A 27,384-nucleotide genomic window follows, 5' to 3' on the forward strand; every position below is an offset into this window, starting at 1 on the left:
AAAAAAAAAAACAAATATTTTCTATTTTTGTTCTAAAACATATCCAATAAAATCAAATGTATTCATAAATTTGGGCCATAATGAATTCTGCCACGTCTTTGGTAAAAACAATTTAAAATACGTGAATATTTTTGGTTTGTGTGAAAGTTTTTTTTTATAGCATTTCATTTTTTTTTTTTTTTTTACATACTGTCACCAGTTTAGTGTCCCTGATCACTGCCACACCCATTATATGATCACGTTGTAGTGCACTGGTGACAGTGAAGAAATATATGTGTATGTGTGTATATTTTTTTTTAATATGATATATTTTATAATATATATATATATATATATATATATATATATATATATATATATAAAAATAAAGATGGACTAGGTTTCCACGCTTCCGATAAAACTGGTATGCAGCCTCCCCTGAATCCCCTAAATGGCGCTCCCTAAGAAAGGGGGGGGGGGGGGGTAGCGCTATGTAAGTGTATAACCAAAACACCTAAGAGTGTGGTGCTGTGACCTCATAAACATATGTGAAACAGACCTTATGTAAATATGTGTGTATCTCAATACCTTGTCAAATAAACATAGCAGCAATATCTGTTAATGAAAAAATGCGAACGAATACCACTAAAATAACAAAAATAGCCTAATGTAGCAGTGGGAGAAAATGTGACCATTTATGACCACAATATATGCGTTGGTCAGCAGACAATATAGAACGTGTGAAGATAATAAGTCCACGTGATGAGTGTCCACTCCAGTAAAGGTAAGTATTAAATACAATACTCCACATCAGATATATATGTGAAAAAAACATAAAAATAAAGAAAAGTCAAAAATAATATAAGCTAAAAATAAACGCTAAAAATAAAAAATAAAAGTGAAGCTCCAGATTGCAAAGTGTTCATAAAAAATACGTGACTCTTGTGCTTAGTCAATATCCGGTGACTTCCGGGTTCCCCCTCAAGGGTCCCCACTCACCAGCTCCTGGTACCCCTTCCACATCTAGGCAGATCCTGGGTGGGACAATGTTGCTAAGAAACCCGCCCTGTGATTGGATAAGGTTATTATCACGTGTTCTATATTGTCTGCTGACCAACGCATATATTGTGGGCCAGCAGGGGTAGATTTTGATGGTCACATTTTCTCCCACTGCTATATTAGACTATTTTTGTTATTTTAGTGGTATTTGTTCACATTTTTTCATTAACAGGTATTGATGCTATGTTTATTTGACAAGGTATTGAGATACACACATATTTACATAAGGTCTGTTTCACATATGTTTATGAGGTCACAGCACCACACTCTTAGGTGTTTTGGTTATACACTTACATAGCACTACCCCCCCCCCCCCCCTCTTAGGGAGCGCCATTTACCCCTATTTTCTCTTAATATTATATATATATATATATAATATTTTTGTCACAATGTTTATGAAAATAAATAAATATATATTTTTTCATAAACATTGTGACAAAAAAATTACAACTTCAAAAAACTTTCCATGCCTCTTACTAAATATCTTCAAATGTCTACTTTCCAAAAAGGGGGTTATTTGGGGGGTATTTGTACTGCCCTGGTGTTTTCGGGCCTCAAATGAAATCAGTCGGCAGTACATCAGGATTGATCGATTTTCAGATAAATATCCCATAATTTGTGGACTCTATAACTTTCCTACAGACTAAATAATATACACTGATTTGGGTTATTTTCACCAAAGAAATGGAGCAGAATATATTTTGGCCTCAATTTATGAAGAGAGATTTATTTGCAAAATTTTATAATAGAAACAAAGAAAAATGCATATTGTTTGTTTTTTTTTGTTTTTTGTTTTTTTCTTTCAAAATTTTCATTTATTTAGTAAAAAATAAAAATCCAGTGGTGATTAAATACCACCAAAAGAAAGCTCTATTTGTGTGAAAAAAAAAATATAAAAACTCCATATGGGTTCAGTGTTGTATGACCGCGCAATTGTCATTCAAAGTGTGACAGCGCTGAAAGCTGGAGATTGTCCTGGGCAGGAAGGGGGGTGAAGGTGCCCAGTATGGTAGGGGCCCGGTATGGAAGGGTTTCAGTATGGAAGGGGTTCGGTAGATATGGAATAGTGAGAGATCTCCTTTTGTATCGTTTGCTGTTCCTTTCCGGGAGGATATTGCAGGTTTGCTGTGTTCGATCGTCTGTCTTACTCAGTTGAGTATTGATTTTGCTGACACTGGTAATGGGGCAGATACGTTCTGCGGCTTTAGCTTTCTATTAAAGTGCCGGCGGAGCTACTTTTACTCGATACAGATGTGTCGGTGTGGAGTGTGACCGATGTGGAGGAAAGGTACATGGTACATAGTAGGTGAGGCCGAAAAAAGACACAAGTCCATCAAGTCCAACCTTTTTATCGCCTCCGTCCTCTCCATTGTGTCTGTATGTAATAAGCACATTCACTATTTTATTTTTTCATTTTATTTTTATTTTTTTAATTGCTGTGCTTGTAACAAACTGTCTCTAGAGCAGTGTTTCTCAACTCCAGTCCTCAAGGCGCCCCAACAGGTCATGTTTTTAGTATTTCCTTCAGATGAAACGGCTGTGAGAATTACTAAGGCAGTGAAACTGATCAAATCACATGTGCAAAATAATGGGAGGCCTGAAAACATGACCTGTTGGGGCGCCTTGAAGACACGAGTTGAGAAACGCTGCTCTAAAGTAACGTAACATATATTAATCGCTTCCATACCACCCAACGTCCTATGACGTCCTCGACTTTCAGTGGTGATATCTGAATGATGGGTGCAGCTGCAGGCTGTTAAAAAAATGAACGATCTGATGCTTTCTAGCCGAGTCCCCAGCTTTGTTTACTTCCGGCCGCCCGGACGTGACGTCATAACGTCGCACCCGGGCCTCAGAGTCCTAGAGATTCCCGGGGACCTTCTGTCCCTTGATTTTCTCTATGACTTCCTTTCCGGCGCTGGCGGATTCCTTCTCTGGGTGGCACAGGAGAGCCCGGAGAAGCACCAGGCTCTCCCGTCCCGTGCTCCTCCTGCCGCCCTCCGGTGCTTCTCCGGGCTCCCCCGTGTCACCCATATAAGGAATCTGCCAGCGCCGGAAGGAAGTCATGGAGAAAACCGAGGGACAGATGGTCCCTGGGAATCTCTATGACTCAGAGGCCCCGGAGCAACGTTATGACGTCACAAAGTAAACAAAGCCGGAGACTCGGCTAGAAAGCATCAGATCGTTCATTGTTTTTTTTTTTATCTGATGCTTTCCAGCCTGGAGGAGAAATATGGGGTCTTATAGACCCTCCCCCTATCTCTCCATAAAGGGGACCTGTCACGCGCTATTCTTATTATAAGGGATGTTTACATTCCTTGTAATAGGAATAAAAGTGAACAGAAAAAATAAAAAAAAAATTAAAGGGAAAGTGTAAAAATAAAAAAATAAAATAAACAATACAAATAAATAATTAAAGCGCCCCTGTCCCGTGAGCTCGCACGCAGAAGAAGACTCATACGTAAGTCACACCCACATATGTAAACTTCAATCAAACCACACATGTGAGGTATCACTGCAAATGTTAGAGTGAGAACAATAATTCTAGCACTATATATAATGTTTGGGGGCTCTAAATAATTTTCTAGCAAAAAATTAAATATTTTTACATGTAGGAGAGGAGTGCTGGAATTCATGCGGTATGGAAGTGGTTAAAAAAGGAAAATCAATACATTTCTTTTTAAAGCCAGGATTGTTAAGTTGAGGCTTGATCATGTCCCTTTTTATTTTTGTTTTTCTTTTTTTTCCTTTTATTAATTAAAGCGTTCAAATTTTTATTTTTTATTTCGTTATTTTTAAATGTATTTTTTTTTTTATAATATAAATAATTATATTAATTAGAGTTAATTTTATATTATAAAAATTATTATATGATGCACCTTATATATTCTCCTAATACTTTTCATAGGTCTGCAAGATGTGGAGGAAGAAAAGAAGTTGCCGGCTCCCCCTAGAGGCAACCCTGTAGAACACAGCGTGGATGTGGGCAGTCTGCTTGGTTTTCAGCCAGCCATCTTGTTGTCTCCACCCCGGCAGAGAACCCGGAAGGAGTACGAAGAGCAGTTGTCATGTATGTACCCGGTGTATGACCAATCCGAATAAATACATCTACTTACACATGGGTAGATCTAAAGTAGTGGCAGCAGTGTTCAGTCTATGGCAGGGGGTCTCCAAACTTCCTAAAGAAAGGGCCAGTTTGCTGTCCTTAAGACTTTAGGAGGGACAGACTGGTCAGCGGGAGCAGAAAATGTGTCAGTGGGAGTAATAGTGTCCCATCATTGGTATCAGTGGTGGGAATAGTGTCCCATCATTGGTATCAGTGGTAGGAATAGTGTCCCATCATTGGTATCAGTGGTGGGAATAGTGCCCCATCATTGGTGTCAGTGGGAGGAATAGTGTCCCATCATTGGTATCAGTGGTGGGAATAGTGCCCCATCATTGGTGTCAGTGGGAGGAATAGTGTCCCATCATTGGTGTCAGTGGGAGGAATAGTGTCCCATCATTGGTATCAGTGGGAGGAATAGTGTCCCATCATTGGTATCAGTGGGAGGAATAGTGCCCCATCATTGGTGTCAGTGGGAGGAATAGTGCCCCATCATTGGTATCAGTGGTGGGAATAGTGCCCCATCATTGGTGTCAGTGGGAGGATTAGTGCCCCATCATTGGTATCAGTGGGAGGAATAGTGCCCCGTCATTGGTATCAGTGGGAGGAATAGTGCCCCATCATTGGTGTCAGTGGGAGGAATAGTGCCCCATCATTGGTGTCAGTGGGAGGAATAGTGCCCCATCATTGGTGTCAATGGCTGAATAAAGGCAAGCAAATGGCAACAGTTGGGTGATCGCTGATCTAGACAAAGACAGTCGGCTCTTGCTAGTTCTGGATAGTTTATATCGCTCTATTTATAGCTAAAAAGTAATCCTCCTATAGAAATCATTAATTGTGGAGCTTCTATACAAATCTGTAAACTTATCCTGCAAAAGTAATGGCCGTACACACGATCCAAAAATCGGATGACAGATCGTCTGACTTTTTTCGCTTAATAGTTACAAGTAGAAATTAAATTTCAGTGCAACGAGGGCCCCTATTGACTTCTGTGCAACATTGCGTTCCATTCATTTCAATGCAAAAACATTATTTATTTATTTATTTTATTTATTTAAACTGTCCATTTTGGTTTTCTGCCAGGTGCATCCTGAATTCTGTTTCGGCACGGGGATTTTGATTTCAGTGCACCACCATTAGGAATGTAATGAAAACATAAATGTCCTTAAACATGAAAAATGTCTAAATGAAGAAACGATAATTCCTTCTCCTTCTTCCTTCCTTTTCTCACAGTACAGAATGCAACTCTGAGGTCTTCCACAGGGAATGTGATAGAGCGCCCCCTATCTAAAGACATTGCAGAGACCCGCAGCATTGACTCTTCTCCCGCGGAGCAGAGAACGGGAATGACCCCAGATCCTGGGAGGAAGGGGCAGAGTTCAGCCTCTGTTACCTCTTCTCAGTCCTCCCACCCCTCCCACAGGGACCTCCAGGATGATGAATATCATAGAGAGCAGCAATCGGGGACAGACGACACCTCCCTGTGTAATGACAGCATCGCAGCCCGTATGGCAGAAATGACTTTCCAGAATAATGTATTAAAAGCTCGGCTGAAACAGTTCGGCTGTAATACGGCTTTAATCCCCGGCCTGGTAAAGCCTGACGATTGCGGAACCACCACCGAGAACAGTGCTGACACTAAGGTAAGACACTGACACCTAGTGGCCACAGCAGAGTATTACTTAACCTGTCATAAAAGAAGGCTTATAGGATCCCTATCACCAACCTAAAATACGGAAAAGCACAGAAATGTTTTTTTAAAAGGTTGCAATATTTTTCCTTAACATCAGGAGTATTGAATTCGAATTCATGGAGGTCCGATCAGTAAAGTTTTATTCTAGCAGCGGTTTTAATCGAATGTCTCAGATCCTTCCCATCACCACTTCTTCCATCCATGTCCTCAGTCCCCCACTCCTTCCATCCATGTCCTCAGTCCCCCACTCCTTCCATCCATGTCCTCAGTCCCCCACTCCTTCCATCCATGTCCTCAGTCCCCCACTCCTTCCATCCGTGTCCTCAGTCCCCCACTCCTTCCATCCGTGTCCTCAGTCCTCCACTCCTTCCATCCGTGTCCTCAGTCCCCCACTTCTTCCATCCGTGTCCTCAGTCCCCCACTCCTTCCATCCGTGTCCTCAGTCCCCCACTCCTTCCATCCGTGTCCTCAGTCCCCCACTCCTTCCATCCGTGTCCTCAGTCCCCCACTTCTTCCATCCGTGTCCTCAGTCCCCCACTTCTTCCATCCGTGTCCTCAGTCCCCCACTCCTTCCATCCATGTCCTCAGTCCCCCACTCCTTCCATCCATGTCCTCAGTCCCCCACTCCTTCCATCCATGTCCTCAGTCCCCCACTCCTTCCATCCGTGTCCTCAGTCCCCCACTCCTTCCATCCGTGTCCTCAGTCCCCCACTCCTTCCATCCGTGTCCTCAGTCCCCCACTCCTTCCATCCGTGTCCTCAGTCCTCCACTCCTTCCATCCGTGTCCTCAGTCCCCCACTCCTTCCATCCGTGTCCTCAGTCCCCCACTCCTTCCATCCGTGTCCTCAGTCCCCCACTCCTTCCATCCGTGTCCTCAGTCCCCCACTCCTTCCATCCATGTCCTCAGTCCCCCACTCCTTCCATCCATGTCCTCAGTCCCCCACTCCTTCCATCCATGTCCTCAGTCCCCCACTCCTTCCATCCATGTCCTCAGTCCCCCACTCCTTCCATCCATGTCCTCAGTCCCCCACTCCTTCCATCCGTGTCCTCAGTCCCCCACTCCTTCCATCCGTGTCCTCAGTCCCCCACTCCTTCCATCCGTGTCCTCAGTCCCCCACTTCTTCCATCCGTGTCCTCAGTCCCCCACTCCTTCCATCCATGTCCTCAGTCCCCCACTCCTTCCATCCGTGTCCTCAGTCCCCCACTCCTTCCATCCGTGTCCTCAGTCCCCCACTCCTTCCATCCGTGTCCTCAGTCCCCCACTCCTTCCATCCGTGTCCTCAGTCCCCCACTCCTTCCATCCGTGTCCTCAGTCCCCCACTCCTTCCATCCATGTCCTCAGTCCCCCACTTCTTCACATCCGTTTCTCCTTCACATTAAAGTCCACTGCCCCATTTACATAACCCCCCCCTTCTACAGCACTGACCCCTCTTTATATAAACCCTGCTACATAATTTACTCCTCTTTACATGACTTTCATGACATAACTTTCATCTGGAAGTTACCTCATGCAGCTCCCGATCTCCATTCATTCCTATCCCACGCTTCCCGCTCCCTGTTCATTGCTATCCCCCGCCTCCCCGCTCCCTGTTCACTGCTATCCCCCGCCTCCCCGCTCCCTGTTCACTGCTATCCCCCGCCTCCCCGCTCCCTGTTCATTGCTATCCCCCACCTCTCCGCTCCCTGTTCATTGCTATCCCCCACCTCTCCGCTCCCTGTTCATTGCTATCCCCCGCCCCTCCGCTCCCTGTTCATTGCTATCCCCCGCCTCTCCGCTCCCTGTTCATTGCTATCCCCCGCCTCTCCGCTCCCTGTTCACTGCTATCCCCTGCCTCTCCGCTCCCTGTTCACTGCTATCCCCCATCACTTCGCTCCCTGTTCATTGCTATCCCCCGCCCCTCCGCTCCCTGTTCATTGCTATCCCCCGCCTCTCCGCTCCCTGTTCATTGCTATCCCCCGCCTCTCCGCTCCCTGTTCACTGCTATCCCCTGCCTCTCCGCTCCCTGTTCACTGCTATCCCCCGCCTCTCCGCTCCCTGTTCATTGCTATCCCCCGCCCCTCCGCTCCCTGTTCATTGCTATCCCCCGCCTCTCCGCTCCCTGTTCATTGCTATCCCCCGCCTCTCCGCTCCCTGTTCATTGCTATCCCCCGCCCCTCTGCTCCCTGTTCATTGCTATCCCCCGCCCCTCTGCTCCCTGTTCATTGCTATCCCCCGCCCCTCTGCTCCCTGTTCATTGCTATCCCCCGCCTCTCCGCTCCCTGTTCATTGCTATCCCCCGCCTCTCCGCTCCCTGTTCATTGCTATCCCCCGCCTCTCCGCTCCCTGTTCATTGCTATCCCCCGCCCCTCTGCTCCCTGTTCATTGCTATCCCCCGCCTCTCCGCTCCCTTTTCCTTGCTATCCCCCCGGCTCTCTATTCATTGCTATCCCCCGCCTCCCCGCTCCCTCTTCATTGCTATCCCCCGCCTCTCCGTTCCCTGTTCATTGCTATCCCCCGCCTCTCCGCTCCCTGTTCCTTGCTATTCCCCCGCCTCTCTATTCATTGCTATCCCCTGCCCTCCCGCTCCCTCTTCATTGCTATCCCCTGCCCTCCAGCTCTCCGTTCATTGCTATCCCCCGCCCCTCCGCTCCCTGTTCATTGCTATCCCCCGCCTCTCCGCTCCCTGTTCATTGCTATCCCCCGCCTCTCCGCTCCCTGTTCATTGCTATCCCCCGCCCCTCTGCTCCCTGTTCATTGCTATCCCCCGCCCCTCTGCTCCCTGTTCATTGCTATCCCCCGCCTCTCCGCTCCCTGTTCATTGCTATCCCCCGCCTCTCCGCTCCCTGTTCATTGCTATCCCCCGCCTCTCCGCTCCCTGTTCATTGCTATCCCCCGCCCCTCTGCTCCCTGTTCATTGCTATCCCCCGCCTCTCCGCTCCCTTTTCCTTGCTATCCCCCCGGCTCTCTATTCATTGCTATCCCCCGCCTCCCCGCTCCCTCTTCATTGCTATCCCCCGCCTCTCCGTTCCCTGTTCATTGCTATCCCCCGCCTCTCCGCTCCCTGTTCCTTGCTATTCCCCCGCCTCTCTATTCATTGCTATCCCCTGCCCTCCCGCTCCCTCTTCATTGCTATCCCCTGCCCTCCAGCTCTCCGTTCATTGCTATCCCCTGCCCTCCAGCTCTCCGTTCATTTCTATCCCCTGCCTCTCGCTCTCTGCTCTGCCTTGAGGATGGCAGTGACGGAGGCCAGGGTTGATTTTTATAAAGCGTGACTGCAGGTCCAGATGGGACAGTGCCTCGGTCTGGATCCAGACCACCTTGTGCCATTTAGTGATGCCTGCTTTATATGAATTATTTGTATTGACTTACAATGGGCCTTTCTTGCTAGAATGATCTCTGCACAAAGACTGTATGTTTTCCTCGGGGTCATAATAATGAAAAGTCTTGTGTAATCACAAACAAGACAATGGAAATTCAATTCTTCAATTCTTCCCAACAGGGCGTGTCTCTGGTACAGACTCCCAAGACTCTAGAGCAGAGGATCACCGAGCTAAACCGGCAGAGCGCCGAGGCGCGGAATAAACTTCTAAGTCTGATTGAGCAGCAAAAACAAAGCGCCGTCATCTCTCCAGCCATTTCCCCCATTACACCTCAGAATGAGGACTCGGGTGAGAGGCCAGGATGTTTATTTCCCACTGTGTGAATTCAATATAGGATATCCTCTTTAAATCTGACCTCAGGCCTTCCCTTCAGTCTTGCACAGTTGTACCGGTTCCTCTCCGGGGCTGAAATGGCTTCCTCTGGTTTCACCGCATACTGTGAGCTTCTCACAATGTGCATTAAAAAGCCTGCAGTGATCTAGGGCCTACTTCATTTGCTGGTTGGAGGATGTCCAGCATCATCTTTCACCGCACACTGCGAGCTTCTCTTGTAGCCGGCCTCACCCTACAAAACTCAGATTGAATGAAGTGTGCTGTGGGTAATATTTCTATATTAGTTTTCAGTCGGAATCCTTGTTTTGAGCTCCGAATGTTGAAATTATAGTAGAAGCTGATTGGTCGGAATGGGCAGAAAACAGTTTTTTTTTTTTTTTTTTCCCAACAGGGCACATTTCACGAATGTTCCTCTATATACAGTACAGTATCTCACAAGTGAGTACACCCCTCACATTTTTGTAAATATTTTCTTCCATCTTTTCATGTGACAACACTGAAGAAATGACACTTTGCTACAATGTAAAGTAGTGAGTGTACAGCTTGTATAACAGTGTAAATTTGTGTCCCCTCAAAATAACTCAACACACAGCCATTAATGTCTAAACCGCTGGTAACAAAAGTGAGTGCACCCCTAAGTGAAAATGTCCAAATTGGGCCCAAAGTGTCAATATTTTGTGTGGCCACCATTATTTTCCAGCACTGCCTTAACCCTCTTGGGCATGGAGGTCACCAGAGTTTCACAGGTTGTCACTGGAGTCCTCTTCCCCTCCTCCATGATGACATCACAGAGCTGGTGGATGTTAGAGACCTTGCGCTCCTCCACCTTCTGTTTGCGGATGTCCCACAGATGATCAATAGGGTTTAGGTCTGGAGACATGCTTGGCCAGTCCATCACCTTTACCCTCAGCTTCTTTAGCAAGGCAGTGGTGGTCTTGGAGGTGTGTTTGGGGTTGTTATCATGTTGGAATACTGCCCTGCAGCCCAGTCTCTGAAGGGAGGGGATCATGCTCTGCTTCGGTATGTCACAGTACATGTTGGCATTCATGGTTCCCTCAATGATCTGTAGCTCCCCAGTGCCGGCAGCACTCATGCAGCCCCAGACCATGACACTCCCACCACCATGCTTGACTGTAGACAGGACACACTTGTCTTTGTACTCCTCACCTGGTTGCCCCCACACACGCTTGTCACCATCTGAACCACATAAGTTTATCTTGGTCTCATCAGACCACAGGACATAGTTCCAGTAATCCATGTCCTTAGTCTGCTTGTCTTCAGCAAACTGTTTGCGTGCTTTCTTGTGCATCATCTTTAGAAGAGGCTTCCTTCTGGGACGACAGTCATGCAGACCAATTTGATGCAGTGTGCGGCGTATGGTCTGAGCACTGACAGGCTGACCCCCACCCCTTCAACCTCTGCAGCAATGCTGGCAGCACTCATATGTCTATTTCCCAAAGACAACCTCTGGATATGACACCAAGCACGTGCACTCAACTCCTTTGGTGGACCATGGCGAGGTCTGTTCTGAGTGGAACCTGACCTGTTATACCGCTGTATGGTCTTGGCCACCGTGCTGCAGCTCAGTTTCAGGGTCTTGGTAATCTTCTTATAGCCTAGGACATCTTTATGTAGAGCAATACTTCTTTTTTTCAGATCCACAGAGAGTTCTTTGCCATGAGGTGCCATGTTGAACTTCCAGTGACCAGTATGAGAGAGTGAGAGCGATAACACCAAATTTAACACACCTGATCCCCATTCACACCTGAGACCTTGTAACACTAATGAGTCATATGACACCAGGGAGGGAAAATGGCTAATTGGGCCCAATTTGGATATTTTGACTTAGGGGTGTACTGACTTTTGTTGCCAGCGGTTTAGACATTAATGGCTGTGTGTTGAGTTATTTTGAGGGGACAGCAAATTTACACTGTTATACAAGCTGTACACTCACTACTTTACATTGTAGACAAGTGTCATTTCTTCAGTGTTGTCACATGAAAAGATAGAAGGAAATATTTACAAAAATGTGTGAGGGGTGTACTGACTTTTGTAAGATACTGTACTGTATATGGGGATCATTCATGAAATGTGCCCTGTTGGGAGAAAAAAAAAAAACCCTGTTTGCTGCCCATTCCGACCAATCAGCTTCTACTCTAATTTTGACTGTTATACAAGCTGTACACTCACTACTTTACATTGTAGCAAAAAGTGTCATTTCTTCAGTGTTGTCACATGAAAAGACAGAATGAAATACAAAAATGTTAGGGGTGTACTCACTTTTGTGACATACTGTATCTGTGGGCACTATTTGACCTCTACAGAGGGCAAGTTGTCCAGGATCGGTTGTCCTGAGAGGTTGCTGCTGTTCCCCTGACATAAAGCTGCTCCCAGATCTGTATGCACAGTTTATTAAATCAGACCTCTGACCAATATTTATTTTTCGGCCCAGCCTACCTGAAGGTGGTATCTGCATGTTTCACATACTCACCCATCCACTGGATCCAGCATTGTCCCACTGAGATCTGCTCACGTCATAGAGAGGTCCACCGGCTCTTCTGGGCTCAGTGGGTGGGCCTCTCGATGACACGCCAACAGGCCCGCCCCTTCCGCCTTTCTTGAATCAAAGGCTAGGTCTCCTGGGATATGTGACCTGCATGGGGAGGCGGGGCTGGACATTTCTGGGTAAAAAAAATAACACGCATGGCTCGGCCCCGCCCCCCACTAGATTTGACTAACATCGGGAGGAGCCAATGGCTCCCATTGCTCTCAGCCAAGCCTGTGAGAGAGAGAGGGGAAGAGGACCTGCAGATGAGCACAGCGCTAGATCAATACAGGACTCAGGGAAGTATTTGGGGGGTGTAAACGGGCACTGAAAGGTTTTTTTTTTTACCTTCATGCACAGAATACATTAACCACTTCAGCCCCGGAAGATTTGGCTGCTCAATGAGCAGGCCATTTTTTGCGGTATTGAACTGCGTCGCTTTAACTGAAAATTGTGCAGCCGTTGTACCCAAACAAAATTGACGTTCTTTTTTTTTCCCCACAAATAGAGATTTCTTTTGGTGGTACTTGATCATCTCTGCAAGTTTTTTTTTTTTTTTTTGCGCTATAAACAAAAAGAGAGCGACAATTTTGAAAAAAAAAAACACAATATTTTGTACTTTTTGCTGTAATAAATATCCCCAATTTAAAAAAAAAAAAAATTAAAAAAAAAATTTTCCTCATTTTAGGCTGATATGTATTCTTCTACATATTTTTGGTAATAAAAATTGTAATAAGTGTATATTGATTTGGTTTTTGCAAAAGTTAAAGCGTCTACAAAATAGGGGAAAGATTTATGGCATTTTTATTATTATTTTATTTTTTTACTAGTAATGGCAGCGATCTGCGGTTTTTATTGGGACTTCAACATTATGGAGTACACATCAGACACTTTTGACACATTTTTGGGACCATTGGCATTTATACAGCGATCAGTACTATAAAAATGCACCGATTACTGTCTAAATGTCACTGGCAGGGAAGGGGTTAACACTAGGGGGCGATCAAGGGGTTAAATGTTACATAGGGAGTGATTCTAACTGTGGGGGGGTGGGACTGCCTGGGGGGGGAGACCAATCATTGTTCATACTTAGTATGAACTACAGATCGCTCTCCTCACTCCTGACAGCACGGAGATTTGTCTGTTTACATTCACAGATCTCCGTTCTGTCTCTGTGTGGAGCGATCACGGGTGCCTGGTGGTAATCGCATCGGCTCCGGCGTCGCACCGCGTCTGCCCCCTAAGACGAGCTGACGTACAGCTACGATGGTTGGCCCAGGGGAACCAACCTGCCATAGTATAACTGCGGCGGCTGGCCGAGAAGGTGTTAAAGGGGTTGTAAACCCTCTGTTTTTCACCTCAATGCATTCTACCCGGTGTCTCGGCTCTTGATTGGATAGATTGATAGCAGTGCAGCCATTGGCTCCTGCTGCTGTCAATCAAATCCAATGATGTGGGCGTCGGGGGAGGGACGAGTCCTGCTGTCTGTGTCTATAGATGCAGCAGCAGGACACAGGAGCATGCCCGCATGGGTGCCCTGAAGGAGAGCTCTTCTCCGACGGGTCACTCGATGCGGGGAGGAGCCAGGAGCGCCGCGGAGGGACACCAGAAGAGGAGGATCGGGGCCATTCTGTGCAAAACTGCACAGAGGAGGTAAGTGTGACATGTACAAACAAAAGAAAAGAGAAAAAAATAGATAACCTTTAGTATCCCTTTAAAAAACCTGACTTTAGAACTACTTTGATAGTAAATGTTATAGGTTGGTGACCTCTATGTGTACACGATCTGTGCTGTTCTAAAACTGACATTTTTCATCAAAAGCTGCACTTTGATGTCAGCATGAATAAAACTTTATTGTCCTGGACAAGGTCTACCAGTAAGCTCTGTTTGGGTGAGATGCCCAGAGTAAGGAGGGTCTGGACGGACCTTCTGTATTCTTTGCAATAACATTCATGCTGATGTCATTGGAGTGCGGCTGATCTCTTTGCCTTTGAGGCAGGAAGGAACGCTATTTGGCCAGCACTTGTGTCCATACACGCGGCACACTCTCTGGAGTTGGGAGCGGCGGTTCTTTTTGATTTGACTTTTTTTTCTTTTTTTTATTGTTTTTTTTTTTTTTTATTTACAGGAAAAAGAAAACACATTGAGGCTGTGATTCCAATGCCTCTATTTACCGATTCTTCCATGGAGGAGACCCCGTCCCCGGATAGCAGGAGCAGCAGCGGACACAGGTAAGATTGTCCCTGCCAACCAACTAAAAATAGCTCATCAGTTTCGGAGAGCAGTGACTGGGAAATGGGAGAGGAGAGTCGGGGTAAGGTGATGGACACCGGCATTACCGGGGCAGATATCTAGGTAAGGAATTGGGGTTGGTGCCCTTGAGAGAATTAACTGTAGGTTAGGGCAATGGTGGCACAGATTAGGAAAAGGTACGCTACACAAAGAATGGTTACACATTAACCTGCACTGCTGTCTGGTTACCCTTCAAGAACTCCAGCTTTTCCTCCCCAAAACAGATGCATTGTGCATATAAATGAATTGCAATCCGGCTGTCCGTTTTGTGTGCAACTTACCTCCTTTACCTGTATAAAGCAGGTTTCTGTGATGTCACTCCCTCCTCCTGGCTGAATTTCAAAGTTCTCTGACTTCTTGTTTCCTTCCTTTTTCCAGTCATAATACTAAATGTCCCATGATCCTTTGAGCCTATGTAGCTTCAGGGCGGGCAATGGGAGTCACTTGTAGCAGTTCTGGGAGATGATGTGGGTGGGTCCTAGGATTATTGTGGGAGTTTCTGGGCCTTCATGTGGGCGGTGAAAGGTGTCATACCTTCTCCCGTGTCATTCCTGTCTTGCAACGTAAAGAATAATGGCTTACTGCAAGTCTATGGTGGAAGGGCTATGGGAGGTTATTATGAAGGTGTTTCCTTCATATGTATATGAATCACTTTACATAGAGATGGTCTCTTGGAGGGCGGGAACTGAGGGGCAGGGCTTTGAGAGGGCGGGAACTGAGGGGCAGGGCTTTGAGAGGGCAGGATCTGAGGGGCAGGGCTTTGAGAGGGCAGAATCTGAGGGGTTGGACTCTCCCTGTTCACACTGGTCGGCATATTTAACTGGGTAGGACTGAATTCCAATTGTCATCCATTCAATCCCGCCCAGCAACAGCACCGCTAGCTTTCAGAACAGGCTTTGTATGAAGGGGTTTCCTTCTTGAATAATGCTGTGATCTGTGAAGCTGGACTTTGGAGGTTTGGACTCTTCCTGTAGGTGTGACTGGGTGGGATTGAACGCTAGTTAGGATGTATTCAATCCTACCCACCATTATAGCTGTGGATGAAATTACATAATTTGCAGAGTCTGAAAGACTACAAAGGGGGCTGTACAGACTCTAGCTGCTGCCAGGCTGCATGCTCGGCTAAGGGTCTGGTATGGATTGGGGAGGGGGGGGGCCCATGCCGTGTTTTGTTTTTTTTTGTTTTTTTTTCTTCTATTGCTGGCAATGGTTTTATGCAGCATGGAAAGTCAATTTAAATGTTTTTTTTTTATGTCAGTTTTGCTGCAGCAGGTTCTATACATGGTACCGATGCACCACTTTACAGGCAGACTAAGGGGACCTTTCCAGGCACTATATTTAACCACTTGCCGCATTTGAGGGCTGGGTGGTGCGGCTGACGTTCTGGGTGCATGTCATATGACTGCTTCCCAAAACAACAGCTCTCGCGCACCCCCGGGGGCGCGCCCTGTTGCTAGGACACGGCGCGACCCCGACCTGTGTAAAGAGCCGCGGCTGAATGGCTCTTTTAACCATTTGATCGGCTGTGTCCAAACATGGAGATGCCAGTAATCAGCGCTCCTCGCCTCACACTGACAGAGTGTGAGGAGAGAAGAGCCGATCAGCTGCATCTCTTCACATGGGACAGCTAGGTATGTAATCAGGGCACTGATCATCAGTGCCCTGATTACAATTAAGTGCCCACCACTGTCAGCAATCAGTGCCAACAATTGCCACCAATCTGTGCCCACAAGTGCCAGCAATCAATGGCCATTAGTGATGCCAGTCAGTGCTGGCTATCAGTGCTACCCATCAGTGCCGCCTATCCGTGCCCATAAGTGCGGCATATTCATGCCTCTCCATTAGTGCCACCTCATTAGTGCCCATCAGTGCAGCCTATCGGTGCCGCCTCATCAGCGCCCATCAGTGAAGGACAAAAATTTACTTATTTACAAAATTTACTGACAGAAACTAAGAAAAAAATTTTTTTTTTCAAATTTTTTTTTAAGGAAAAAATAAAAAACCCAGAAGTGATTAAATACCACCAAAAGAAAGCTCTATTTGTGCGAAAAAAATGATAACAATTTCACATGGTTACAGTGTGGCACGACCGCTTAATTGTCATTCAAAGTGTGACAGCGCTGAAAGCTGTAAAATGGCCTGGGCAGGAAGGGGGTATAAGTGCCCGGTATTGAGGTGGTGAAAGGAATTTTGCATTTTTTGTTTCACTTTAAGCATCATTAAATCACTGCTCATGTAAAAACTATCTTTTTTTTTTTTTTTTTTAAGTTTTTTTTTTCTTTTTTTTTTTCTTTTTAATTGCATTGATATATGTCCCCCAGGGCAGTACCTGGACCCCCATACCCTTTTTATGGCCAATAACTTGCATATATCCCTTCAAAATTGGCACTTTTTTTGATTTTTCACATTCGGGTCCCATAGACTTTTTAATAGAGTTCGAGGCTCGGGCCTGAGCTTAATCCATGTTCGGGAATTTTGGTTGCGAACCAAACCGGGGGGGGGGGTATGTCTGGCCCATCACTAGTGGCCAGTATGGATTTGGACAGTGGAGCGCTACTGAGTGTAGCAGGAAACCGTCACAGCTCTGTTCCTATAAACTCAGCAAGGAATACCTAACCGTACTGGCCTGACCTGAATAGCAAAGTCCTGAGCTAACTAAAACACATAACACGGGTTGTCACTGCTAACTGCAGGACTGTCACAAAGTAAACACCAATATTCTTAGGGGTTGTCGGTGACTTCATCATTTCTGACCCCTTTTTTTTTTTCGTATTTCCTCGTTCTTTATAGGTCCAGTACTTCTCGCAGGTCCGGGTCATCGCTAAGCAGTGTGTACAGGGAGGTGAGAGGCATGGGGAATGCACCATGGACAAAGGTATGTAATGACACTTCTTTGTAAATACAAGTAACAGGCAGAACTAGGAGTACATTGAGTATACAGGTTAACTTAGAGGATATGTAAACGTTTTTTTTTTTTTTTTTAAACAAACATGTCACACTTACGTCCTTTGTGCAGTTGGTTTTGCACAGAGTGGCCCTGATCCTCCTCTTCTGGGGTCCCTCAGCGGTGCTCCTGGCTCCTCCTCTTCTCGAGTGCCCCGTCGGAGAAGAGTTCTCCCTTGGGGACACCCGTGCAAGCGAGCTCCCGTGTCCTGCTGCTGCGTCTATTGACACAGACAGCAGGTCTCCGCTCCGCCCCCCCCCCCCCCCCCCCCGGCTACTGCATCATTGGATTTGATTAACAGGGGGAGCCAATGGCTGTGCTGCTATTAATCTATCCAATTAGGACTTGAGACACCGACTGGAGCGGGTGTGTTCGTCCCCGGCGCAGGAACGATCGTGCTCAGGTAAGTAAAAGGGGGGCTCTGGGGGTTGGTGCACTACAAGAGGTGTTTTTTTCCCTCAATGCATAGAATGCATTGAGGTGAAAAACCAGGAGGGTTTACAACCCCTTTAACCACTTGACCCCGCCCCCCGGGCCTTTTCTGGCACTTTTTGTTTACATGTAACAATCTGTATTTTTTTGCTAGAAAAATTCCTAGAACCCCCCAAACATTATATATTTTTTTTAAACGGAGGCCCTAGAGAATAAATTGGTAGGTTTTGCAATTTTTTTTTTTTTTTTTGTCACACGGTGACACATGTAAGCAGTGGTTTAGGCAGGCCATAGATTATGCAATTTTCTTATCTTCAACCACGGGTTGAAGGAAAGAAAATAGCTTGATTTCCCCATCAACATAGTCAGTGTTGAATCCCTCCTCCCGCTGCGCTATTGTATTCTGAGTTTTGACAGTGGGAGGTTTCCCCGCTGGCAGAACAGAATGATCAATTCTGGTGGCTATAGCCTCTGGCAGTGATCACAACAAAAAAAAAAAAAAACTGACAGGCTGGTTGTCCTGAAATGTATCGATATTTGTTTAGTATCTTCAGGTTGTTGTTGAACTACAAGCACCCCCCATACCTGCTAATATCTCTCTGTTTTCTCTCTTACCCCAATCTTTTCTTTGCGCCCCCCTTTCCTTCAACCCCCCCCCCCCCCCATTCTTTGTTCCCTGTTGTCTCTCTACCATCACCCCTGGCATCTCTCTGCCTACCTTTTTATCCTTCTCTGCCCCCCCCCCCCCCCCCCATTACTCATCTCTGCCACCCAACACCCCCCCCCTCAAATCTCGCCCCTTTTGTCTCCGCTGTATCTGTATCTCCCCTCACAGGTTGGAAGGCAGAAGGAAGAAGGCTGGTTTGCCCTGACTGCTCATGTTTCCTAAATGCCAAGTTATTTATAATCCTATTTGATCAGTGTTCCGAGATTTTTTTTTCTTGTCTTTTTATATATTTCTATGTTTAACTTATTTGTCATTTATTCAATAAAATTTTTTTTTTTTTTTCAAATTTTATTTGATATTTTGTGTTTTATTTAAAGACTCTGGAAGGGTTGTCCAAAACGAGACAAGCAGAGCCGGACTAGTCACCAGTAGAGGTCTCCCTGTAGCTGATCTTTTCTCTATTACTGAGTTACCATTCCTAGTTGTGCACTGTGTCTCTGTGGCGGTGGCCATCTTGGTAGAGGCAAGAATTTTCGATTCCTGAAAAATTGCCCAACCCCCCCCCCCCCCAATAACTGCTGGGGGAATATATATTAAGCAACAGGAGAGTTGGAGGGAAGCACAGCTTTACCGAATGGATGAATCAGAAGCAGGGATTTCCTTGCACTGTGGGTCCTTATGAACAGCTTCCTCTCCAGCAAGGAGAACAGTGAACAGCACAGTAGTGACATCACCAATTATCACTCCAAATCTGGTGAGACTAGCAATCAGAGGCAGCAGTGCCTTACATCAGGGGTAGGCAACCTGGGGGCCCTCCAGCTATTGTGGAACTACATTTCCCACGAGGCATTGCAAGGCTGGCAGTTACAATTACTCTCAGAGGCATGATGGGACTTGGAGTTCTGCAACAGCTGGAAGGCCCCAGGTTGCCTCCCCCTGCCTTAGATGATCCCACACTGCAGATCTACAGCTAGCTATAGAACAAGTGCCTAGGCATAGGAAATGCCCTACTATTTTTCTGGAGTAATTGAAGGCAAAGGATACATTTTGTAAGCGTTAACCGCTTGCCAACTGTATAACTTCAAGGGCCGTGCTGTGATTAACCACTTCCTGCAAAATCGCGTACCTGTACGTCATTTTTTGAGGAGTGATGCCTGCAGACATCACCCCCACCCCCCTCGGTACCATTTTTTTTTAAGAGCGGACGGTCAGCTTTCATGTGATAACAACCGATGTGGAAGGAGACTCCCCTCCCGCCGCTCCGCCCGGGTCTCCCATCCCACTGGGAGACCCGAGCGACCATCCGGCACGTCCACCAACTGGCATCGGCTTTGATCGGCTCTCCGATGTAGTAACCCAGAAGCAACGTCATTTCCGGATTACTCAGCAGCCAATGGCGCTGATTTCCAAAAAAAAAATGATAAAAAAAATCCAAAGTAGAGCTGCATGATTAATCGTCAAGAATCGTTATCGTGTTTTTTTTTTTTTTTCCAGTTGCAATCTTGAAAAAGGTGTTTCACGATTCTTACTATGCAAAGAATTCTCTCTGCTCTTCTGCAGCCACAGCCCTCAAAAGAAAGGAAGAGAAAAAACGGGCAGTCTGCCAAGAATCAAAACATTCTTTAGCAGTTGAACTTAGGTATAAACATTGTAACAATTTGTCAATGGAATAGACGTCTGTGTGTAAGTGAGGAAAGTTTAACCACTTAAAACACTAAACCTTTTTCTGTCATTTGTTGGTTTCAAGTTAAAATCATTTTTTTTTTTGCTAGAAAATTACTTACAACCCCCAAACATTATATATATATTTTTTTTAGTAGAGACTCTAGAGAATAAAATGGTGGTTGTTGCAATATTTTATGTCACACTGTATTTGCGCAGAAATCTTTCAAATGCAATTGTTTTGGAAAAAATCACTTTAATGAATTTAAAAGAAAAAAAAAAAAAACAACTAACCAGTAAAGTTAGCCCAATTTTTTTTTGTATAATGATGATGATTTTACGTTGCGAGAATCGTGAGAGAATTGTGATCTTTTTATTCTAAGCAAAAAAATAGTGATTCTCATTTTGGCCAGAATCGTGCAGCTTTGAAGTGCAGAGGAGGGGTTTGGAGTCTTTTAGAACCCAGATCCCTCCATAAAGAGTACCTGTCAGAGTCTATTACTGTCACAAGGGATCTTTACATTACTTTTGACAACAATAAAAGTGATCAGAATTTTTCTGAAGGTACAGTGTAAAAAAATACATTAAGAAAAAAACAATTTTTTTTAAAGCTTCCTGCGTGCGCGCATGCCAGAGAAAATGCATACGTAAGTAACACCCGCAAATGTAAACGGTGTTCAAATCACACGTGAGGCATCGTCCGCGATCGTTAGAGGGAGGGCAATAATTCTAGAAAAAGGCCTCCTCTGTAATTCTAAACGAGTAACCGTTAATTTTTTTTAAAGCTTCGCCTATGGACATTTTTAAGTACCGTAGTTTGTCGCCATTCCACGAGTGCATGCAATTTTAAAGCGTAACATATTCGATATCTATTTACTTACTACAAAAAAATTGGGCTGACAAACTTTACTGTTTTTTTAATTTTTTTTTTATTTTTATTTTTTTTTTAATTTCCCCAAAAAATTGTGTTTGAAAGACCACTGTGCAAATACTGTGTGACATAAAATATTGCAACGACCGCCATTTTATTCTCTAGGGTCTCTGCTAAAAAAAAAAAATATATACAGTATCTCACAAAAGTGAGTACACCCCTCACATTTTTGTAAATCTTTTCTTCTCTCTTTTCATGTGACAACACTGAAGAAATGACACTTTGCTACAATGTAAAGTAGTGAGTGTACAGCTTGTATAACAGTGTAAATTTGCTGTCCCCTCAAAATAACTCAACACACAGCCATTAATGTCTAAACCGCTGGCAACAAAAGTGAGTACACCCCTAAGCAATAATGTCCAAATTGGGCCCAATTAGCCATTTTCCCTCCCTGGTGTCATGTGACTCGTTAGTGTTACAAGGTCTCAGGTGTGAATGGGGAGCAGGTGTGTTAAATTTGGTGTTATCGCTCTCACTCTCTCATACTGATCACTGGAAGTTCAACATTGAACCTCATGGCAAAGAAGTCTCTGAGGATCTGAAAAAAAGAATTGTTGCTCTACATAAAGATGGCCTAGCCTGTAAGAAGATTGCCAAGACCCTGAAACTGAGCTGCAGCACAGTGGCCAAGACCATACAGCGGTATAACAGGTCAGGTTCCACTCAGAACAGCCTTGCCATGGTCCACCAAAGAAGTTGAGTGCACGTGCTCAGCGTCATATCCAGAGGTTGTCTTTGGGAAATAGACGTATGAGTGCTGCCAGCATTGCTGCAGAGGTTGAAGGGGTGGGGGGGTCAGCCTGTCAGTGCTCAGACCATACGCTGCACACTGTATCAAATTGGTCTGCATGGCTGTCATCCCAGAAGGAAGCCTCTTCTAAAGATGATGTACAATAAAGCCCACAAACAGTTTACTGAAGACTAGTAGACTAAGGACATGGATTACTGGAACCATGTCCTGTGGTTTGATGAGACCAAGATAAACGTATTTTGTTCAGATGGTGTCAGTCATGTGTGGCGGCAACCAGGTGAGGAGTACAAAGACAAGTGTGTCTTATCTACAATCAAGCATGGTGGTGGGAGTGACATGGTCTGGGGCTGCATGAGTGCTGCCGGCACTGGGGAGCTACAGTTCATTGAGGAAACCATGAATGCCAACATGTACTGTGATATACTGAAGTAGAGCATGATCCCCTCCCTTCAGAGACTGGGCCGCAGGGCAGTATTCCAACATGATAACGACCCCAAACACACCTCCAAGACGACCACTGCCCTGCTAAAGAAGCTGAGGGTAAAGGTGATGGACTGGCCAAGCATGTCTCCAGACCTAAACCCTATTGATCATCTGTGGGGCATCCTCAAAAGGAAGGTGGAGGAGCGCAAGGTCTTTAACATCCACCAGCTCTGTGATGTCATCATGGAGGAGGGGAAGAGGACTCCAGTGACAACCTGTGAAGCTCTGGTGACCTCCATGCCCGAGAGGGTTAAGGCAGTGCTGGAAAATAATGGTGGCCACACAAAATATTGACACTTTGGGCCCAGTTTGGACATTTTTACTTAGGGGTGTACTCACTTTTGTTGCCAGCAGTTTAGACATTAATGGCTGTGTGTTGAGTTATTTTGAGGGGACAGCAAATTTACACTGTTATACAAGCTGTACACTCACTACACTTAAACTTCCCTTTTAAGATATCAAAGCTTTTTTTGCTCTTATGTTCACTTTCACTTACCTGGTAAGACGGCTTTGCAAAATAGAAACTTATCATGAGCAAAAAAACAATGATCCTCTGGCTTCATTATGTTGAGTCGCTGACTCAAGTATTTGGTATACAGATAATAAGTTACTTTATGTGTCCCCCCCGTGAAGAGATTCACCCCCTTTTTATTTGTCCCGGTGGTCATTGACACGTGTTGGGAGAAGCGGTTTTTAGGGCTTTGAAACATTGCACGCTTCACTGTGAATATTGATAGGCTCATTATGAGCAAGAGATGTGCTGGGGATCTCCACCAGTCTCCCCAATGGGACATGGGCTACCAAAACCATCTGACATTGGTTCCAACCATCCTCTACTCTTTTTCAAAACAAACAAAAAGTTTTGGTTAGACATACTTTTAAACCAAAAATGTGTTCAGACAAAGTATTTGTAGACCTTTTTGTTATAGGCTCATACCTTCAGGTGATTGGACACTGGCAAAGCTTTCGAGGACATGCCTCCCCTAAAACCCCACACAACTCTGAGTTTTGTGCTAGTGTCCTAAGGTGTTGGACCTGTTCTCCCTTGTGGAGAAATCACTCTTCGCTTAACTAGTTATTTTATTTTCTGGATTCTTCAATCAACTCCTCAGCCATCTCCTTCACTGTTGCCTTATACTACAGCAGAAGCAGTGCATTTGGCTGGGGACAACCTTGGTAAAACCTTGGGAACCATACCTGGACCCTACAATGTGGGGACGCCATGTTGCTTAGGGCAATGAATCCTGTATGGGCACTCACTTTGGGTTATAGGCTCATACCTTCAGGTAATTGGACACTGGCAAAGCTTCTTGAGGACATGCCTCGTCTCTAACTGATGCTGTTAGTCCTTTCGTTTTTGCTAGTGTCCTAAGGGGTTGGACCTCTTCTCCCTCGCAGAGATATCACTTCAGCTTAACTGGTTTATTATTATTATTATTTTTTTTTTTTTTAATTCTTCAATCAACTCCTAAACTATCTCTTTCACTTTTGCCTTATACAACAGCAGAAGCAGTGCTTTCGGATGGGCACAACCTTGGTAAAACCTTGGGAGCCATATCTGAAACCCCACGCTGTGGGAATGCCATGTTGCTTAGGGCACAGGATCCTGTAAGGGCACTCACGTTGGGTTATAGGCTTGTACCTTCAGATGGTTGGACACTGGCAAAGCTTTTTGAGGACATGCCTCCCCCTTAACCCTACCCGAGTCCTCAATTTTTTGCTAGTATCCTAAGGTATTAGACTTCTCCCTTGCAGAGACATCACTTTAGCGTAACTAGTTGATTTTATTTTTGGATTCTTCAATCCACTCTTCAACCATCTCTTTCACTGTTGCCTTCTACTACAATAGAAGCAGTGCATTCTGATTAGCGCAACCTTGGGAGCCATACCCGGACTCCACACTTTGGGCACACCATGTTGCTTGGGGCACTGGATCCTGTATAGGCGCTCACCTTTACACTAAGGGCTCATTTACACTTGCTTCGACTTTAACATTATAGCAGCTACTGCTTCAACATGCTTTATTGATGCTTCTGTCATGCTTCAATGGTGATGATGCTTTTTTGAAGTTTTCATGAAGCTTGGCAAATGCCCTGTGTGTGTGTGTGTGTGTGTTGATTTTCTATTTGTTTAAAAGGGCCCAATATAAGCCCAGCTCAGTAGTACCCCCACTCAGCAGATCCCCAGCTCATTATTACGCCTGTTCAGCAGATCCCCCCAGTTTATTAGTACCCTCATTCAGCAGATCCCCTGCTCAGTAATACCCCCAGCTCTCCTAATGTCCCGCTCAGTAGTAACCCCCAGCTTTGCTCATCCCCCACTCAGTAGTAACCCCCTTCTCTGTTGATCCTCCTCTCAGAAGTAACCCCCAGCTGTGCTGCTCCTATGGTTTGCTGGTCCTCCTCTCTCAGTGGTTCCCGCTATATTCCTCCCACGCGGCTCACAACGTGTGACATCTCCTAATTTCTCCTGCTCCGGTCCCCCAGTTCTCCTGATCCTCTGCAGCTCAGCCTTCTCCTCTGTCCCCTGCTCACCTTCCGCTATGGTGTGCCGTCTGCTAGTTCCTCCACTCCGGTGCACATCCTGCTCACCTTCCTGCTGCTCCACACCAGATGTGACGTCTGCACCAGACACTTTCAGGAATATTTACACATAAACCGGAAGTGACTGCTGATGACGCCTTTCCAGTTTGTTTGTTGGTCTCCTCGTGCATCCTGGGATATATCATACCTGCAATACCTCAAAAGCAAAGCTAAAGCCTCTCGAAAGCTGTAGGTGGTGTAAGCAAGTGTTATCATAGACTTCTATGGAGGCTTTGGAGATGCTTTAAAGTACCAAGAAAGCCACATGGGGCCTAATTTTTGAAGCAAAACAAACACAAAACTCTGAACAGGACTGTAAGGCAACCATTTTATTTGGTGATAGGGCTTTGGTTAGCATTCAGAGTGCTTTAAAGAAGCATGTCTAATGTCACATTTTGAAGCAAGTGTAAACGAGTCCTAAAGTGCCAAGAGCCAACAAAAGTTTTGTTCTCTTTTGGAAGTAGATTTTTTTTAGATGAAATAAAGTGTGACATTAAGTTCTATGTTTACAGTTTATTATTTTTAATACCACCAATGCAGACAGACCGACCAGGTTCACCAATGTAGCCCCCCAAGCCCCCCCACCCCTCCTGACCAGGCATCGGAAAACACCACAGTACGAGCAACTCACAGGTTTCAAACAGCCTTAACTGGGTACATATCACAAATATAAGGTCATCAATTACCACAGGTCAATAATTCACCTACAACGGGTCCGTCACTACTGCAGTTCTTCAAACTGGGAACGTGTTTTTTTTTTTTTTTATACAGCAAACAGAAAAATTGTCCCCAACAGGAAGTATATGTGAATATGAAATACCAAATATACGACAAATGTATACAATCCTATATGTTCCTTCAATCAGTCAACATTAATACACAGATGGAGAAAGAAGTCTCCAGTAAATTTAATGTACGTTCCATCCAGGATGAGTCTTTGTTCAATTTGAAAGATCTCATTCCCTATCAAGGTCAGTCTAATGGTAAGATCGTAATTAAGATTTAATCATATTTTCTGTGATCGTTCCATCAATCTCCTTCTTCATAATCTCTGTTTGAGCCGAGGAAGCCGCCATGCTTTGGTTTTCAGGGCCGGCTTGGCTTGTCGCCTCGTGATTCTCCGTCTCGTCGACATTGGAGGCCGTTCGGAAGCTGGACTCGCTTCCGCCATCACTGTTTTGGAGAGGGAGCAAAGCTCTATGTCTCATCAAACTGTCATCACTGTTTTTACCTTCCAGGGAGTTCTTTGGCCTCATGACCTTGTTAGACACTGAATTCTTGGAAGGTTCATCAAAGCTCAGGGATAAGGTGACCGTGCCACTGCCAAAGCTGACTTTCTGCTTGCAGCTTCTGGCTCGCTCAGCAGCGCTGAAATGATCGTCGTGATTGCTCTTGCTGCTGATGGAGGATGATGGGGTGGAGCCTGCAGAACCTCCCAAGCTGTTGGACCTTTTGTGGGACACGTTACTGCGTCTAAGAGTAGCTCGGGCCGCAACCTTGAAAGCGTGAGCCACCGTGCTACAGCGGACCTCTTCGATGGTGTTCCTGGATGGTTTGAACAGGATGATGTAGACTTTGTTGAAGAAGATGCAAGCCAACAGGCCGAAACTCGAGGCCAGAATGGCAATGATCTCAACAGCCGAAACGTACTTTCCGTAGGTGCTTACATAAGCTGGAATGAAGGATATCCAGACAATGAAGAATATGAGCATGCTGAATGTGATAAATTTGGCTTCGTTGAAATTTTCTGGTAGCTTCCGTGCCTTGAAAGCAAAGAAAAAGCAGATCCCTGCCAGCAAGCAAATGTAGCCAATCAGGAATCCAAGAGCCATCAATGATCCCTCATTGCAAATGACGAATATGATCTCATCCTCGTGATTCTTAGCAGCCCTGGGAGGCGCGGTGTATAGCCATATGATGCACGTAACAATCTGCACAAAGGTACACAGAAAAACCAGTAGAAACTGGAGGTTTAGGCCCCACCACTTCCGCTGAAAGCTCGTGGGGATTTTGGCCTCAAACACAAGCAGAATGCGGTTGGTTTTTACCAGGATGCAGGAGATGCAAAGCACAAAACTGATGCCAAATGCTGGTTGCCGCAGCCGGCACGTCCAATCCTCCGGCTCACCGATGAAGAAGAGGGAACTGGAGAAGCAGCACAACAGTGAGAAGAGCAGGAGATAGGAGAGCTCCCGGTTTGTTGCCTTAACAATGGGTGTGTTGCGGAATTTTATGAACACGCTGAGCACGAAGGACGTCAGGAATATTCCCAAGATTGAGAACATGGTGAGCGCAATCCCAAATGGTTCCGTCCAAGACAGGAACTCGATCTCCTTGGCAACGCAGGATGTGTGGTTTTCATTGGACCAGTATTCTGCAGCACATTTCTCACAAGCGCTTGCATCTGGAAAAGAGAAGAGTGTTATCATAGGGAGAAATGTAATGGAGTCACTCTTACCTCTATGGATGGTTCTTAAAGTGTCACTAAACCCACATCATAAAAAAAACGATCAATAAATAGTGTATTACAAGCTGTTCATATTCACTGAGATTTGTTTTCTGAAAAAA

The 27,384-nt window shown here is 45.5% G+C and overlaps 2 protein-coding genes across 3 annotated transcripts in view; one reads left to right on the forward strand and one right to left on the reverse strand.

Moving 5' to 3' along the window:
• Positions 1–18,726, forward strand: part of SPICE1 (spindle and centriole associated protein 1) — an 86,146-nt gene extending 67,420 nt beyond the window's left edge. Inside the window, exons 13-18 of one of the 2 annotated variants that reach the window (XM_073617454.1) lie at positions 3,947–4,108; positions 5,375–5,784; positions 9,314–9,482; positions 14,201–14,303; positions 17,155–17,239; positions 18,576–18,726. In XM_073617454.1, the coding sequence (XP_073473555.1) occupies positions 3,947–4,108; positions 5,375–5,784; positions 9,314–9,482; positions 14,201–14,303; positions 17,155–17,239; positions 18,576–18,629 (983 nt within the window). In that variant the 3' untranslated portion in view covers positions 18,630–18,726. The remainder of the gene's footprint in view (positions 1–3,946; positions 4,109–5,374; positions 5,785–9,313; positions 9,483–14,200; positions 14,304–17,154; positions 17,240–18,575) is intronic. The other variant, XM_073617455.1, reaches the window with a different exon arrangement.
• Positions 18,727–25,431: 6,705 nt separating this feature from the next.
• The window catches only part of LOC141129427 (extracellular calcium-sensing receptor-like), a 144,565-nt gene continuing 142,612 nt past the window's right edge, over positions 25,432–27,384 (reverse strand). The window contains 1 exon segment of the mRNA XM_073617459.1: positions 25,432–27,220. Coding sequence (XP_073473560.1) covers positions 25,812–27,220 — 1,409 coding nt within the window. The 3' untranslated portion in view covers positions 25,432–25,811.

This window comes from Aquarana catesbeiana, linkage group LG02 (assembly GCF_042186555.1).
Source record: "Aquarana catesbeiana isolate 2022-GZ linkage group LG02, ASM4218655v1, whole genome shotgun sequence".
Taxonomy (NCBI): Eukaryota; Metazoa; Chordata; class Amphibia; order Anura; family Ranidae; genus Aquarana; species Aquarana catesbeiana.